At 38.9% G+C, this 14,537-nt stretch overlaps 1 protein-coding gene across 3 annotated transcripts in view; it reads left to right on the top strand.

Moving 5' to 3' along the window:
* PPP1R21 (protein phosphatase 1 regulatory subunit 21) overlaps positions 1–14,537 on the top strand; it is a 62,282-nt gene that overhangs the window by 23,219 nt on the left and 24,526 nt on the right. For all 3 annotated transcript variants that reach the window (XM_074949444.1, XM_074949445.1, XM_074949447.1), the window contains exons 8-14: positions 999–1,051; positions 2,292–2,441; positions 7,809–7,910; positions 7,997–8,085; positions 10,758–10,894; positions 11,724–11,816; positions 14,327–14,454. In XM_074949444.1, the coding sequence (XP_074805545.1) occupies positions 999–1,051; positions 2,292–2,441; positions 7,809–7,910; positions 7,997–8,085; positions 10,758–10,894; positions 11,724–11,816; positions 14,327–14,454 (752 nt within the window). The remainder of the gene's footprint in view (positions 1–998; positions 1,052–2,291; positions 2,442–7,808; positions 7,911–7,996; positions 8,086–10,757; positions 10,895–11,723; positions 11,817–14,326; positions 14,455–14,537) is intronic.

Raw genomic sequence — 14,537 nt, 5'->3', positions numbered from 1 at the left:
GTCTGTGATATCTTTGATGGTTGGGCTTCCAAAATGTGACATTAAGCCTACAAGGGGAGCTTAGAGTTTTCCCTCATGATTTCTCTTTTCTCATGAGATTAGGTCAATTGGCACAAATTGCCAATTTGTAATCCCACAATCTGGCACATAAATACCTTGCAATGCTGGCTACAAAAGTGCCGTACAAATGCCTGTTCTCACTTTCTGATGACATTGTAGATAAGAAGAGGGCAGCATTATCTCCTGTAAATGTAAACAGACTTGTTTTCCTTCGCGATTGGGTGAACAAGAAATAGGACTGAGTGGACTTGTAGGCTCTGAAGTTTTACATTGTTTTGTTTTTGAATGCAGTTATGTAACAAAAAGTCTGCATTTGTAAGTTTCACTTTCACAACACAGAGATTGCACCACAGTACTTGTATGAGGTGAACTGAAAAATACTATTTGTTTTGTTTATCTTTCACAGTGCAAATATTTGTAATCAAGAATAAAATACACTTTGATTTGAATTACAATACAGAATATTTTTTATATATATATATATATATATATATATATATAAATAAAATATGTAGAAAAACATCCAAAATATTTAATTTCAATTGGGATTCTATTGTTTAACAGTGCGATTAATTGCGATAAATTTTTTTGAGTTAATCTCATGAGTTAACTGCGATTAATCGACAGCCCTATTAAAAATCCAGAATTAGAATGAAAGTGCCATTTCAGCCATAACTTGGTCACAGTAATGATGCTAATGTGGGGACATTCAATGTGACTCCTTCTAAAATCAAATGATTTTTTGTTCAGGTATATACTGTTTGGTATCCACTACAATTTTTGTTTAAAATAAACAAATTTGGCAAACTCAGTGACGTTGCAGTAATGCAAACTAAACATTAAATTTCTCAGATTTCATTGTTAGACAGCCACAAGAAGTTAATGTAAAAACATGACTCTGTTATTTGTATGTGTAACTGTCAATTTTTGGCTTGTAGGATCTAGTCAATATAATGCTCTTAATATACCATTACACAATAGAAGATGTCAGGTAAGTAATACCCTTACATGGCTTAACCTGTAAAAGTCTATTGTGTTTATTTTTACATAAATGAAATATGAATGTTGAAGACAAAAATGTAAATATCCTATTGAGCCTGACTCTGAGCAATAAGCCAGTAGGCTATTTCGGCTGCACTGTTTTTATTATTACACTTCAGTGCAATTCCCTCCTCAAATCCTCTTCATTTTACAAAAACACAGGTCATTCAAGTTCCACTTCTGTGCTCTGAGCAGGCCCAGTGGAGGAGTGCTATGTTGCCCAGAGGCCTCACCCTCATGTATCATAAAGTTCTGGATCAGAGCAAGTCCACTTGCAGTTGACTGGTGGTTATACTGCTATTGTTTTTGGGTGGTGCTTTTGTTGAGGATGTGGGTTGATGCTGCTTCCATGGCCCTTCTAGGGTCATGGAAGGGAAGAGGAACCACTGGATGTAGTATGAAGGTTCCTGATTGCAGCATGCAGGGATTCCTTTAGAAAGATTAGTATGACTGCCCTCTGCTCTTCAGGAGCATCTCTGAAGAGAATGGGCTCATTCACTGTCTCTGTGGCCATAGCCAAGCTGGGAGTGAATAGATGGCTGCCACTGGCCTGTTTTGTGATGGAGATAGTCTAGCGCCGGCAATTGCTGAGTGGTAGGGCCTGACTGAACTTGAAGTGGCCTGTGGGAATATGGTGTCAGTCAATCTCTGACCCTGCCTCTGGTACAGAAACAGATCCATATTGGTTGGTCACTAATCTACAGTCTTGAAAATCTGTTTTCAGGGCAGATTTTTGCACCTGTAGTTTTAATGCATTAATGAGGTTCTGCTGTAATTGCACTGGTTGAAATACACAGGGGACACCAAAATAGGAGGAGGAGAGTGGAGTGTTTGGGGTAGGTTAGGGAAATAGACAATAAAGAAATGTATGAGGTACTATCTTTGGGGAGACTCAACAAACAGTGACATTTTATAACCTAGATTTTGTCTAGACAGGACAGAATAAGAAAAAAAAAAATGGGGTGGTTGGTAATGAGTTCTGAAGGTAGGGTCACAGGACACATCTACAGTAAAGCACCACCAGGAAACTAGGTTACATGAAAAGGAATATACTGTCTTAAGTTAAAGACTTTTTAAAAAACTATTCTTGAGATATTATGTGCAATTTTGTAGTTGTTTTAAGGTCTCCATTTAAATAGATTGTATTTGTTGTAACTGAAATATACCAACTGTAACTGTTTGTGTTAAAGCTGAAGTTGCGAGACATTGCTGGTCAGGCTTTAGCTTTCATTCAGGATCTTGTGGCTGCTCTTCTGAACTTTCATACTTACATGGAACAGAGAGTCCAGATTTTTCCAATTGATTCTGCCACGGATACTATATCGCCATTAAATCAGAAGGTAAACTTGATTTTTCAGTTAATATTGTACAGAAACTTGATTACCTTTTATACTTTGGCCTGTTCCTGATCAGAGGACATCTCCTCTGATCACTCTCATGGGAAACACCTTATCCTTCCCTTATTAGAGAAGCATTAAGAATTTCTGAAGGAGCAGTCTTTCTTCAGAGGGTCACTGCTTTGACAGGAATCTTTTGGGTGCAAGAGAGGGGATGGTTGTAAAGAATCCTGTTTTTCCCCCTGCCTGTGCTTTTAGTACATGAGCAATGCAATAGTCAAAACAAGGCTCTGCTAGAAGCATAGAAGCCAAACTAAATTGCATTTATGAAATAGCCAACCTTCAAATATCTAAGTATTACACTACCTGAGAGCTGTCCTTTCCTTTTAATAGATGCTATAAGAATATTTTGAGAAATGGAGGAACATGAGGATGAGAAGAATGTGAGGACTGAGAAAGGCCTAGTTAATTGTATACATTTACATCTCAGTAATAGGAAACTAAAAGGGAATAGAATTTAGAAATGTTAGAGGTACAAGTGTTATGGTTCACATAAGATTAACTTTTGGACTCTGTTCCCAAATTTTTCATTGTCTTACTGTCTGATCTTGGGCTACCTGTCTGTTTAACCATCCTTATGTTCTAGAGGGATTATAAAGCTTTGTGTCCATACAGTGCTTTGAGCTATTCTTAGGACTTGTCTACACTGCCAATTTACATCGCTGCAACTTTTTCTCGCTCAGGGGTGTGAAAAAACACCCACCTGAGCGCAGCAAGTTTCAGGGCTGTAAAGCACCAGTGTAGACAGTGCACCAGCTCTGGGAGCCACACCCCTTGTGGAGGTGGGGGGGTTTTTTTGTTTGGTTTTTTTTTTTTGAGACCACACAAGCCATGTTAAAGCTTTAGCATTGCCAGTGTAGACTAGCCCTTAGATGGAAGGGGCTGTATAGAAAAAACTACTACTACCTTCAATAAAATCTTTTCCTACAGCATAATACATTGTTCAGAGTTGTTGAGCATATTCCATGTGATTTGTCTGTTTCTTTCTATGGGACAAAGCTCAGAAAAGAACTTTGTCTACCACACTTTGCTATAATCCAGAGCTGTTGTTGCTCTGAGATGTTGGTCCTAGAACTTCAGTGTCTAGAATAGCACTTAAATGGTTGGACAATCCAGTTTACTTTTGACTACTGTAATTGTGGAAGGTTTTTCCATTCTTTAGCCTTCTTATCTAATAGTTTGGATTTCTAATATATTCCAAAGTATTTAACTTTTATCTTAGTACCCAAGCTATCAACTTCTCCACTCTTAAGGTCGCTAATACTGTTGCTAGTACTGTTAATTAAATAGCTCTGCACTTCGACGTACAAGAATTAGCTTTTTAATAATTGGTTCTGTGGTAGATTTCAGGAGCAGAACAGAAAATAGATTACAAAGTCAGACACGTTTAACATCAGATTTACTTGCATTCCTCTATGTACAGTGCAGTGTTAATTTAACTTCCAAAGTGCAGTTATACTCTGAAAAGTGACTGTGTAGTAACAGCACAATCTTTCATAGATGATCTGCTCCCTTTGTATGTTCAGTGCCATATTTACTGACTTAAATGACACATTCTTCCTTTTTACAAATCCTTACACCACTGCAGAGGCAACTCAGCTGAGTGTGTAAGCTGTTTGTACTTGGTCTTCTACATCCCAAGAATTGTTGACATTCCAGTCACTTACACCTATGCAAACACATTGAAGACCAGGGCACTATACTGATATCTTTGGGGGCCTAGTGCCCCACAGAACCTTTCTTGGTGGTGATATGACGGCAGATAAGACCCAGCTTGACTCTGAGTCCATGGTGAATTTGCAGAGCTGACTATTGGAGAAGAAACTCATTTTTACTTGTGAATTGAACACATTTGGTTTGAAAATCATTGAAACACAAAATGGCATTTTGCAATGGCCCCTTGTCTAAAATTGCTGTGCAGAGCAGGTCTGCATAATTCAATTTAAGTGAATTTAGTAGTTGTGTAAGTTTCCAGCTGGACAGTTATGAAGCCTGATATTTTTTTATTTATCCACAGAACAGAAATGGCGTGGGCAATGGCGATGTAAACTATCTCAAACTGGTTTCAGAGTAGCAGCCATGTTAGTCTGTATTCGCAAAAAGAAAAGGAGTACTAGTGGCACTTTAGAGACTAACCAATTTATTTGAGCGTAAGCTTTCGTGAGCTACAGCTCACTTCATCGGATGCATTCAGTGGAAAATACAGTGAGGAGACTTATATACACACAGAACATGAAAAAATGGGTGGTGTTATACACACTGTAAGGAGAGTGATCACTTAAGATGAGCTATTACCAGCAGGAGAGCTGTCCAATTCAGCAGTCTCTCTTTGGAGTCTGTTTTTGAAGTCTTTTTGTTGTAATATTGCGACCTTTAGGTCTGTAATCGAGTGACCAGAGAGATTGAAGTGTTCTCTGACTGGTTTATGAATGTTATAATTCTTGACATCTGATTTGTGTACATTTATTCTTTTACGTAGAGACTGTCCAGTTTGACCAATGTACATGTCAGAGGGGCATTGCTGGCACATGATGGCATATATCACATTGGTAGATGTGAAGGTGAACGAGCCTCTGATAGCATGGCTGATGTGATTAGGCCCTATGATGGTGTCCCCTGAATAGATATGTAGACACAGTTGTCAACAGATATGTGGGCACAGTTGGCAATGGGCTTTGTTGCAAGGATAGGTTCCTGGGTTAGTGGTTCTGTCGTGTGGTATGTGGTTGCTGGTGAGTATTTACTTCAGGTTGGGGGGCTGTCTGTAGGCAAGGACTGGCCTGTCTGCCAAGATTTGTGAGAGCGATGGCTCGTCCTTCAGGATAGGTTGTAGATCCTTGATGCGTTGGAGAGGTTTTAGTTGGGGGCTGAAAGTGATGGCTAGTGGCGTTCTGTTATTATCTTTGTTGGGCCTGTCCTGTAGTAGTTGACTTCTGGGAACTCTCCTGGCTCTATCAATCTGTTTCTTCACTTCCACAGGTGGGTATTGTAGTTGTAAGAATGCTTAATAGAGATCTTGTAGGTGTTTGTCTCTGTCTGAGGGGTTGGAGCAAATGCGGTTATATTGTAGAGCTTGGCTGTAGACGATGGATCATGTGGTGTGGTCTGGGTGAAAGCTGGGGAGGCACGTAGGTAGGAATAGCAGTCAGTAGGTTTCCGGTATAGGGTGGTGTTCATGTGACCATCGCTTATTAGCACCGTAGTGTCTTGTGTGGACTGGTCCAGGCTGAGGTTGATGGTGGGATGGAAATTGTTGAAATCATGGTGGAATTCCTCAAGGGCTTCTTTTCCGTGGGTCCAGATAATTAAGATGTCATCAATATAGCGCAAGTAGAGTAGGGGCATTGGGGGACGAGAGCTGAGGAAGCGTTGTTCTAAGTCAGCCATAAAAATGTTGGCATACTGTGGGGCCCATGCGAGTACCCATAGCAGTGCTGCTGATTTGAAGGTATACATTGTCCCCAAATGTGAAATAATTATGGGTGAGGACAAAGTCACAAAGTTCAGCCACCAGGTTTACCATGACATTATCGGGGATACTGTTCCTGACTGCTTGTAGTCCATCTTCGTGTGGAAGGTTGGTGTAGAGGGCTTCTACATCCATAGTGGCCAGGATGGTGTTTTCAGGAAGATCACCAATGGATTGTAGTTTCCTCAGGAAGTCAGTGGTGTCTTGAAGATAGCTGGGAGTGCTTCAGATGTCAAGAATTATAACATTCATAAACCAGTCGGAGAACCCTTCCGTCTCTCTGGTCACTCGATTACAGACCCAAAGGTCGCAATATTACAACAAAAAGACTTCAAAAACAGACTCCAAAAAGAGACTGCTGAATTGGAATTAATTTGCAAACTGGATACAATTAACTTAGGCTTGAATAGAGACTGGGAGTGGATGTGTCATTACACAAAGTAAAACTATTTCCCCATGTTTATTTCCCCACCCCCCACTGTTCCTCAGACGTTCCTGTTAACTGCTGGAAATGGCCCACCTTGATTATCACTAGAAAAGGTTTTCTCCCCCACTGCACCCCCCGCTCTCCTGCCGGTTATAGCTCATCTTAAGTGATCACTCTCCTTACAGTGTGTATGATAACACCCATTTTTTCATGTTCTATGTGTATATAAATCTCCTCACTGTATTTTCCACTGAATGCATCTGATGAAGTGAGCTGTAGCTCACGAAAGCTTATGCTCAAATAAATTGGGTAGTCTCTAAGGTGCCACTAGTACTCCTTTTCTTTTATCTCAAACTGTTCACAATTGGCACCTCTGGGTATAACTGCAATGCTGTGAACGGGGTCCTAGTGGGGAGCCAGCTGTGGTCACTCAGTTAGGGTGAACTGCGAAGAATGGGGCAGACAATCCCAAAAAAACTGGTGGATATTCCCAATACCTAGATTCACCAAACTAGCACAAACAGCTTCTTTACTACCTTACTGGTTACTCAGAAGTCCAAACAACACAGTTCCCTTATAGTGATCCAGCCTCAGGCCCCCATCCACGTACCCATGTCAGATATGATGAAAATTTCTGTAAATCTTATTTCATCATATAAAAGAACAGGTTCTACCAATCCCAAAGGATCGGACACATTACCTCCCAGGTTATGTTTCAGATCTTACCCAAATACATGCTACTGCCAATTCTTATTAACTAAACTAAAATTTATTAAAAAACAATAGAGAGCATAGTTAAAAGATCAATATACTTACAGACATGAGTTCAATTCATTGAGGTTCAGATTCATAGCTTGAATTACCATGGCTTCAGTCAGAATTTGTAGAATAAATTGCTTAAAAATTCTGTGTTGTCAGTACAGTTGAAAGCCGGTGTTATTCTTATGCATCATCATGGGTTCATAACCTAATAAGAATGCACATCTTAAAAGCACTGTTGTTCTAAAGGAGACCTCTTTGAAGGGGAAGTTGTCATAACAGCTTTTTTTAAAGGGTTCTTAATGAAGCTTTGCTTTTAAGGCAGCTCATTACTTTTCTGTAAGTGAGCTTTAGGGAGATAGAGGTTCTGACTGCTGTGCGTAGCCATTTAAAAATTCCATCTTCCTTTTCTAAGGGATTTGCTCCAGTATCCCTGACCAGAATTTGCTTCCAGTGTCATTTCCTCTCCAAAATAGTGCAGGGTATGGTGCTTTTCAGAGATGGCTGCCCATCAGTAGGGGTGTATACCTTTTGTGAAGCACTTTGGGATCCTTCACAATGACAAGTGCTATATTAATGTTAAATATTCATCTGTCAGCTTTGAGCAGTTTGTAATCTTTACTAGCAAGCGCCACTTAAACATCTTTGTATTCAGTTCTCACAGTATCTTCATGAAAATGCATCCTATGTTCGCCCTTTGGAGGAAGGAATGCTTCACTTGTTTGAGAGTATTACAGAAGATACTGTGACTGTGCTGGTAATATTTTTGATCATATTTTTTCCTGATGAAAAGTAAACCTTTACTGTGCAAATAGCTCTTAAATCTGGTTATCTTTTCCTTAGGAAACAACTGTGAAATTGAAGGTCTTTTCTGAACATTTAACTTCCTACACATGTTTTCTCAGGAAGATTCTTCCTTATCAGTTAAAAAGGTATTTTTCTCTTGAAATCTGTTAAGAGTTCTAGCTTGTATTACCAACCCCAACTCCTGAAAAGTCATTAGCCCACCCCCAAAACACCATGTAATTGGCTTAAAAAACATGAGATTAAAAAAATATATATTTTAGGGTGTTCTGTGCTTTCTGGCTTTTGAGGCAGTAGGCAGCATTTGGGACACACTTGCCAGGTTTATTCTGCAACCATGAGGCCTAGAAACTTACATTTGAAAAAAGAAAGCTGAGGTTCTCATAGTTGCAGCCGCTGTGAGTTTGAGAAAAATAACAAATATTGTGAATCTTATGATTAAATCCATGAGATTTGGCAACTGTGGAATCACTTCATGAGGTTGTTTACTGAAATCATTGATTTCCTGGGTCTGCCCCAGGCTTGGATATTTGTCATGCAATACTTATGGCATCTTCGAATTTGTACCTGTAAAACAAAGCCACATGCCTGTCCCCTTTGCAGTTTGTCTTCTTTCTCTCCTTATTCCTGTGAAGATCTTATTTCCTGCCCCATTGGGTGGGTTGGAAGGGATATGGATTGTGCCGTCAAAATAATACTCAAAACTGGGGTATGGGCTAGGAGGTATAGAAAGGAGGAGATGGTCTTGTCCTACCCTGATCCCCTCCCCAAAAACACCCTTGATCACTTTGTGGGATAGGGAAAGGGACAGATGGATTATCTTCAGCTTGATAGTTGATAGTCCTCTCCCCGCTGATGGTTCTGTAATTTGTCTTCCCAAGAATGCATTTTCTCATTGTTTCCTTGTACTCCCACATCTATCTGTATCCATCTGTTGTCTCTTGTTTTATACTTAGATTATAAGATCTTTGGGGCAGGACTGTCTCTATTCTGTTTGTACATTGCCTAGCTCAGTGGGGTCCTGGTCCATGCCCGAGGCTACTAGATGCTAAGATACTACAAATAATAAATAAGTCATTAACAGCAAAGAAAATGAAGTACCAGTATGGTGGGTATTGGAATGGAAAAACCTCTTTTTTCCATTATTCATAGGTTATGACTAATCTAAAATTGTCTAAAGTACTCCTCGTTGATCCATGTGCTGGGGAAGATCAACACAGCCCTTGTAAAGGGAAATCATGCCTCATCAGTCGATCAGGATTCTTTGAGGGTGTCAGCAAGAATGTGGACAGGAATGATCCAGTTGATATGCTGTACTTGGACTTTCAGAAAGCCTTTGATAAGGTCCCATACCAAAGGCTCTTGAGCAAAGTATGCAGTCATGAGATAGAGGGAAGGTCCTCTCAATTATCAGTGACTGTTAAAACATAAGAAACAAGGGGTAGAAATAAATGGTCAGTTTTCACAATGGAGAGAGGTAAATAGTGGGCTTCCCCAAGGAGCTGTACTGGGACCTGTGCTATTCAACATATTCATAAATGATACCTGGAAAAAGAGGTAAACAAAAGGTGGCAAAATTTGCAGGTGATACAAAATTACTCCAGATAGTTCAGTCCAAAGTTAACTTCGAAGAGTTACAAAGGGATTTGACAAAATGGCAGATGAAATTCAGTGTTGATAAATGCAAAGTAATGCACATTGGAAAACAGCATCCCAACTATGTGTACAAAATGAGTGGTAACAACTAATTTAGACCCCATCAAGAAAGAGATCTTGGAATCATTGTGGATATTTCTCAGAAAACACCTGCTCAATATGCAGCAGCAATCAAGGTTCTCCCCCCCACCCCCAAAAAAAAAAAACCAAAAACAAAAACAAACCCAAACAAACAAACTCAAAAACCTAACAATGTTAGGAACCATTAGGAACGCCATCTATAATAAGACAGAAAATATAATGACACTATATAAATCCTTTGTTTTCCCATGCCTTGAATACTGCATGCAGTTCTGGTCACCCCATCACAAAAAAGATATATTAGAATTTGAAACGATCTAGAGAAGGGAAACAAAAATGATTAGGGTATGGAACAGATTCCATATGAAGAGAGATTTAAAAAGACTTGGAATGGTTAGTTTAGAAAACATACGACTAAGACGGGGATATGATAGAAGTTTATAAAATCATTAATGGTGTGGAGAAAATGAACAGGCAAGTGTTATTTACCTCTTTATGTAACACAAGAACTAGGGGGTAACCCAATGAAATTAATAGGCAGCAGGTTTAAAACAAACACAAGGAAGTACTTCTTCACACAACACACAGTCAACCTGTGGAAACACTTGTTGCCAGAGGATGTTGTAAAGGCCAAAAGTATAACTGGATTCAAAAAAGAATTGGATAAGTTCATGGAGGATAGATCCATCAATGGTTGTTAGCCAAGGTGGTTAGGGATGCAATCCAGGCCCTGGGTGTCCCTAAACCTCTGACTGCCAGAAGCTGGGATTGGATGAGAAGGGATGGATCACTTAATTGCCCTGTTCTGTTCATTCCCTCTGAAGCATGTAGCATTGGCCACTGTTGGAAGACAGGGTACTGGGCTAGACCATTGGTCAGACCCACTATGGCCCTTTTTATGTTCTTATAAAGAAATAAAATTCTCAGCTCCTTTTTCTTTCTCGTTGCTTCTCTGACTCAGAATTTAAACAGCAGCTGAAATGTTTATCCTGTTGATTATGAAAATTATGCATTTGTTTGGCAAGATACTCACTACTTTAAAAATAAATTAATATATTCCTAGTTTGGAAGAAGAGTGTGAATCTTCTCTTTGCACAGCTGCTTTAAGAGCCAGGAATCTGGAGCTCCACAATGATATGAAGAAGATTACTGCAGTCTTTGAGAAGTTACACGTATACATTAGTCTTATTGTCTTACCAAGTAAGTGTCCAATCTACTGGAATATGAAGGATGCTAATGCTTCCTGGTTTTGAACCAACAATATGCAAATATGAAACAAAAAAATAGGTCTTCATGGGACATAATAATGCACTGGCTAAGCTATAGGTGTTGCATGTTAAATGCTGTTTACAGAAAAAAGATGAAATGGGCTATGAGCTTTTGTAGTATAATTATCATTTGTTCCTTTGTCTTCTGTAGGCTTTTTAAGCCAGTATGAGAGCATTCAATCTTCAATTATTAGGTCAGAACCTTCTTTCACTTCCTCATCACCACCAAAACAAACAGCTTCCCCTCTCACAAACAAAATACCTTATAAGTTTGTTTGGATTGTATCTTTCTAACTATCGTATGTAAGTGAAACACAAAAAATCACTTAAACATCAGTTTAATGCTGTAAAATAAACATTGAAATATATAGTGGCAAAGTAAAAGAAGCCGCAAATGAGGTGTAACTGATCACTGAATTGACCCTAACATTTAGAGAAACAAAAAGGCTCCTGGTAAAAATAACCATTATCTTGGATACTAAAGGATATTGCAACAGCTGTGTAGATTTCACACTACATATTGAATTGATTTTTTTCCAAACCAAAATACTCTGGTGTAATTGCAATGTCTGAGCAAAATCTAAAAAGTTTAGACGTCTGACTTGCTTGGTTCAGTTAACAGAAGTCTTGCTTCCTCAGTGCTAAATATAAAACCTGCAAATATTTCCACCATTCAGAAACCAGATTACTTTCAGGGTTTGATATATTTTTAAAATTGATCATTGAATGTAGACTTGTCAACTTTTTTGCTTGGTTTTTAGGTATAAAACCAGAAGGGCTGCTTCGGACAAATTACAGTTCAGTATTCACACACATTGCTGCAGGTCTTCATGGATTTCATAATGTTATGAAAGGTGAGAATAAACGAAGGGTAAGCAATTTAAAATGGGCTATATCTTAATTATGTTGGATGCCTGGTTTTGAAAGTGAGGCTAAATATATCTACCTCCAGTAATTTAGCTTGTAAAGGGTTACATTAAAGGCCGAAAGACCTAAAATTAGACCACCCAACATAATTTTAGTTTGCAGGTTTGTGTACGCCTATCGTGGTGCCTCCACTGTTCTGGCTGTCGCCTTCATTCTTGTTAGTAGGCAGGGTATTAAAATAGACAATAATAATGCTCTGGGTGCTTCAGAGAGCAGGATTCTTCTGGTTTCAGTGCTTGGCTCGCTCTAATGAAACTGACATGTAGAGTGGAAGGACAGTGAAATGTACATGTTTTCTCATATAGAATCATAGGATTAGGAAGGACCTTGAGAGGTCATCTAGTCCAGTCCCCTGCATTCATGCCAGGACTAAGCATTATCTAGACCATTCCTGACAGGTGTTTGTCTAACCTCTTTAAAATCTCCAATGATGGAGGTTCCACAACCTCCCTAAGGAATTTATTCCAGTACTTAACCACCCTGACAGGAAGTTTTTCCTAATGTCCAACTTAAACCTTCCTTTGCTGTAATTTAAGCCCATTGCTTCTTGTCTTGTCCTGTCAGAGGTTAAGAACAATTCTTCTCCCTCCTCCTTGTAACGACCTTTTATGTACTTGAAAACTGTTATGTCCCCTCTGTCTCCCGTTTTCCAGACTAAACAAACCCATTTTTTTAATCTTCCCTCATAGGTCATGTTTTCTCAATCTTTAATAATTTTTGTTGCTCTTCTGATACATCCCAGAATGATTGTTTGTTTTTTGTTTTTTTGCAACAGTGTTACACTGTTGACTCATATTTAGTTTCTGGTCTGCTATGGCCCCTAGATCCCTTTCCGCAGTACTCCTTCCTAGGCAGTCATTTCCCATTTCCCATTTTGTATGTGTGCAACTGATTGATTGTTCCTTCCTAAATGGAGTACTTTGCATTTGTCCTTATTGAATTTCATCCTATTTACTTTAGACCATTTCTCCAGTTTGTCCAGATCATTTTGAATTTTAATCCTATCCTCCAAAGCACTTGCAACCCCTCCCAGCTTGGTATTGTTCGCAGACTTTATAAGTGTACTCTCTATGCCATTATCTAAATCACTGATGAAGATATTGAACAGAACCGGACCCAGAATTTATCCCTGTGGGACCCCACTCGTTATTCCCTTCCAGAATGACTGTGAACCACTGATAACTACTCTCTAGGAACAATTTTCCAACCAGTTTTGCATCCACCTTATAGTAGCGCCATCTAGATTGCATTTCCTTAGTTTATGAGAAAGACATGCAAGATAGTATCAAAAGCTTTACTAAAGTCAAGATATTCCATGTCTATCGCTTCCCCCCCCCCCATCCACTCCCATATGAAATATATCTGTATGTGCATGCTCATCGTCATAAACATCCCAGCTGATGGAGAGTCTCAACCATCTGATACTGGAATTTTCCTAACAGTTTTCTCCGTGGAGGGGATGGAGCTGGGGGTTTTCTCTGAACTAGAATATGTATAATAAATGAGAAACTTGAGAGGTGCTCAGCTTTGACACTGTCCCGCTGACTTTTTCACAGAAGGTATAATTTAATGATGTATAGAAGACATCACTATATTGTGCAAACAAACTGTATTGTATTTGACTTTTTTTATTAGTGCTAGTTGGTAACTAATCGGGGGGGGGGGGAATTAATTAAAATTTTTAAATGCCTTTACAAAATGCTAAACCTGTTAGAACTCTTTCTAGAACCAAGACTATTGAGATTATTGGTGCGAAAGGAAAAAAGGTAAATTTAGTTGACTTATTTTTGTACTGTAACTCTAGTCAACTGTATAAATATTATTTGCATTCTATAATTGTCAATGAGATATTTCCATTGTTCAGTCTGTTAGCAATATTTCTGCAGTTTAGTACTACATACTGCAGTTCCTGTTTTTAAAAGTTGGTTCTACTGGAGATCATTAGTTCAATCGTAATTTTGTTTTCAATACGCACTTACAAAATGGACAAATTATCATTGAAGCAATGACGGACACAATAGGTTTACTGGGCACCAGAAGATATGTTATTGAAAGAGACTAACATGAAGATTCCTTGCTGAACAAAAATAACCACGAAGAGGAGGAGAAATTGTTGCACCATTAGGATGGTGAAAAGCTGCTGAGATGTTTTGGGTTTCATATCATATATATATATAGTTCATAAAAAGTAGCCAGGTGTCGAAGTTGGAAGAGTCTTTTCTAGCATGTATTTTTTTCCATAGCACAGATTTGTCACAACAGTCCCTCTTTTTAGTGCTCGTGAGCTGCTGCAACCTTGAGAAATTCATTTAGGGTCAGATTTTCAGAAGTGCCCAGCATCCACTAGCTCTTAATTGATAGCAATTAAGGGTGGGGTATAGGAAAGAATATTATGTAGTATTTAGACAATTAACATAACGTAATTGTTTTCCTTTAGAGATTTCCAAGCACTACAGTCAGAAAGCTGCCTTAGAATATGAGCTTCCAACAGCCACACAGAAACTTATAACAACAAATGACTGCATCTTGTCCTCAGTAGTGGCTTTAACAAGTGGAGCAGGCAAGGTAATTTGTTTCCTAGCCAAAATCTAATGGTGTCAACCTAAATTAGTGTTTAAAATCTCTCACTTTTTCTCCAAGATTTAACT

Source organism: Natator depressus, chromosome 3, assembly GCF_965152275.1.
Source record: "Natator depressus isolate rNatDep1 chromosome 3, rNatDep2.hap1, whole genome shotgun sequence".
NCBI classification, from domain to species: domain Eukaryota; kingdom Metazoa; phylum Chordata; order Testudines; family Cheloniidae; genus Natator; species Natator depressus.
The sequence above is the reverse complement of the archived record's forward strand: the minus strand, read 5'-3'. Positions and strand labels throughout refer to the sequence as shown.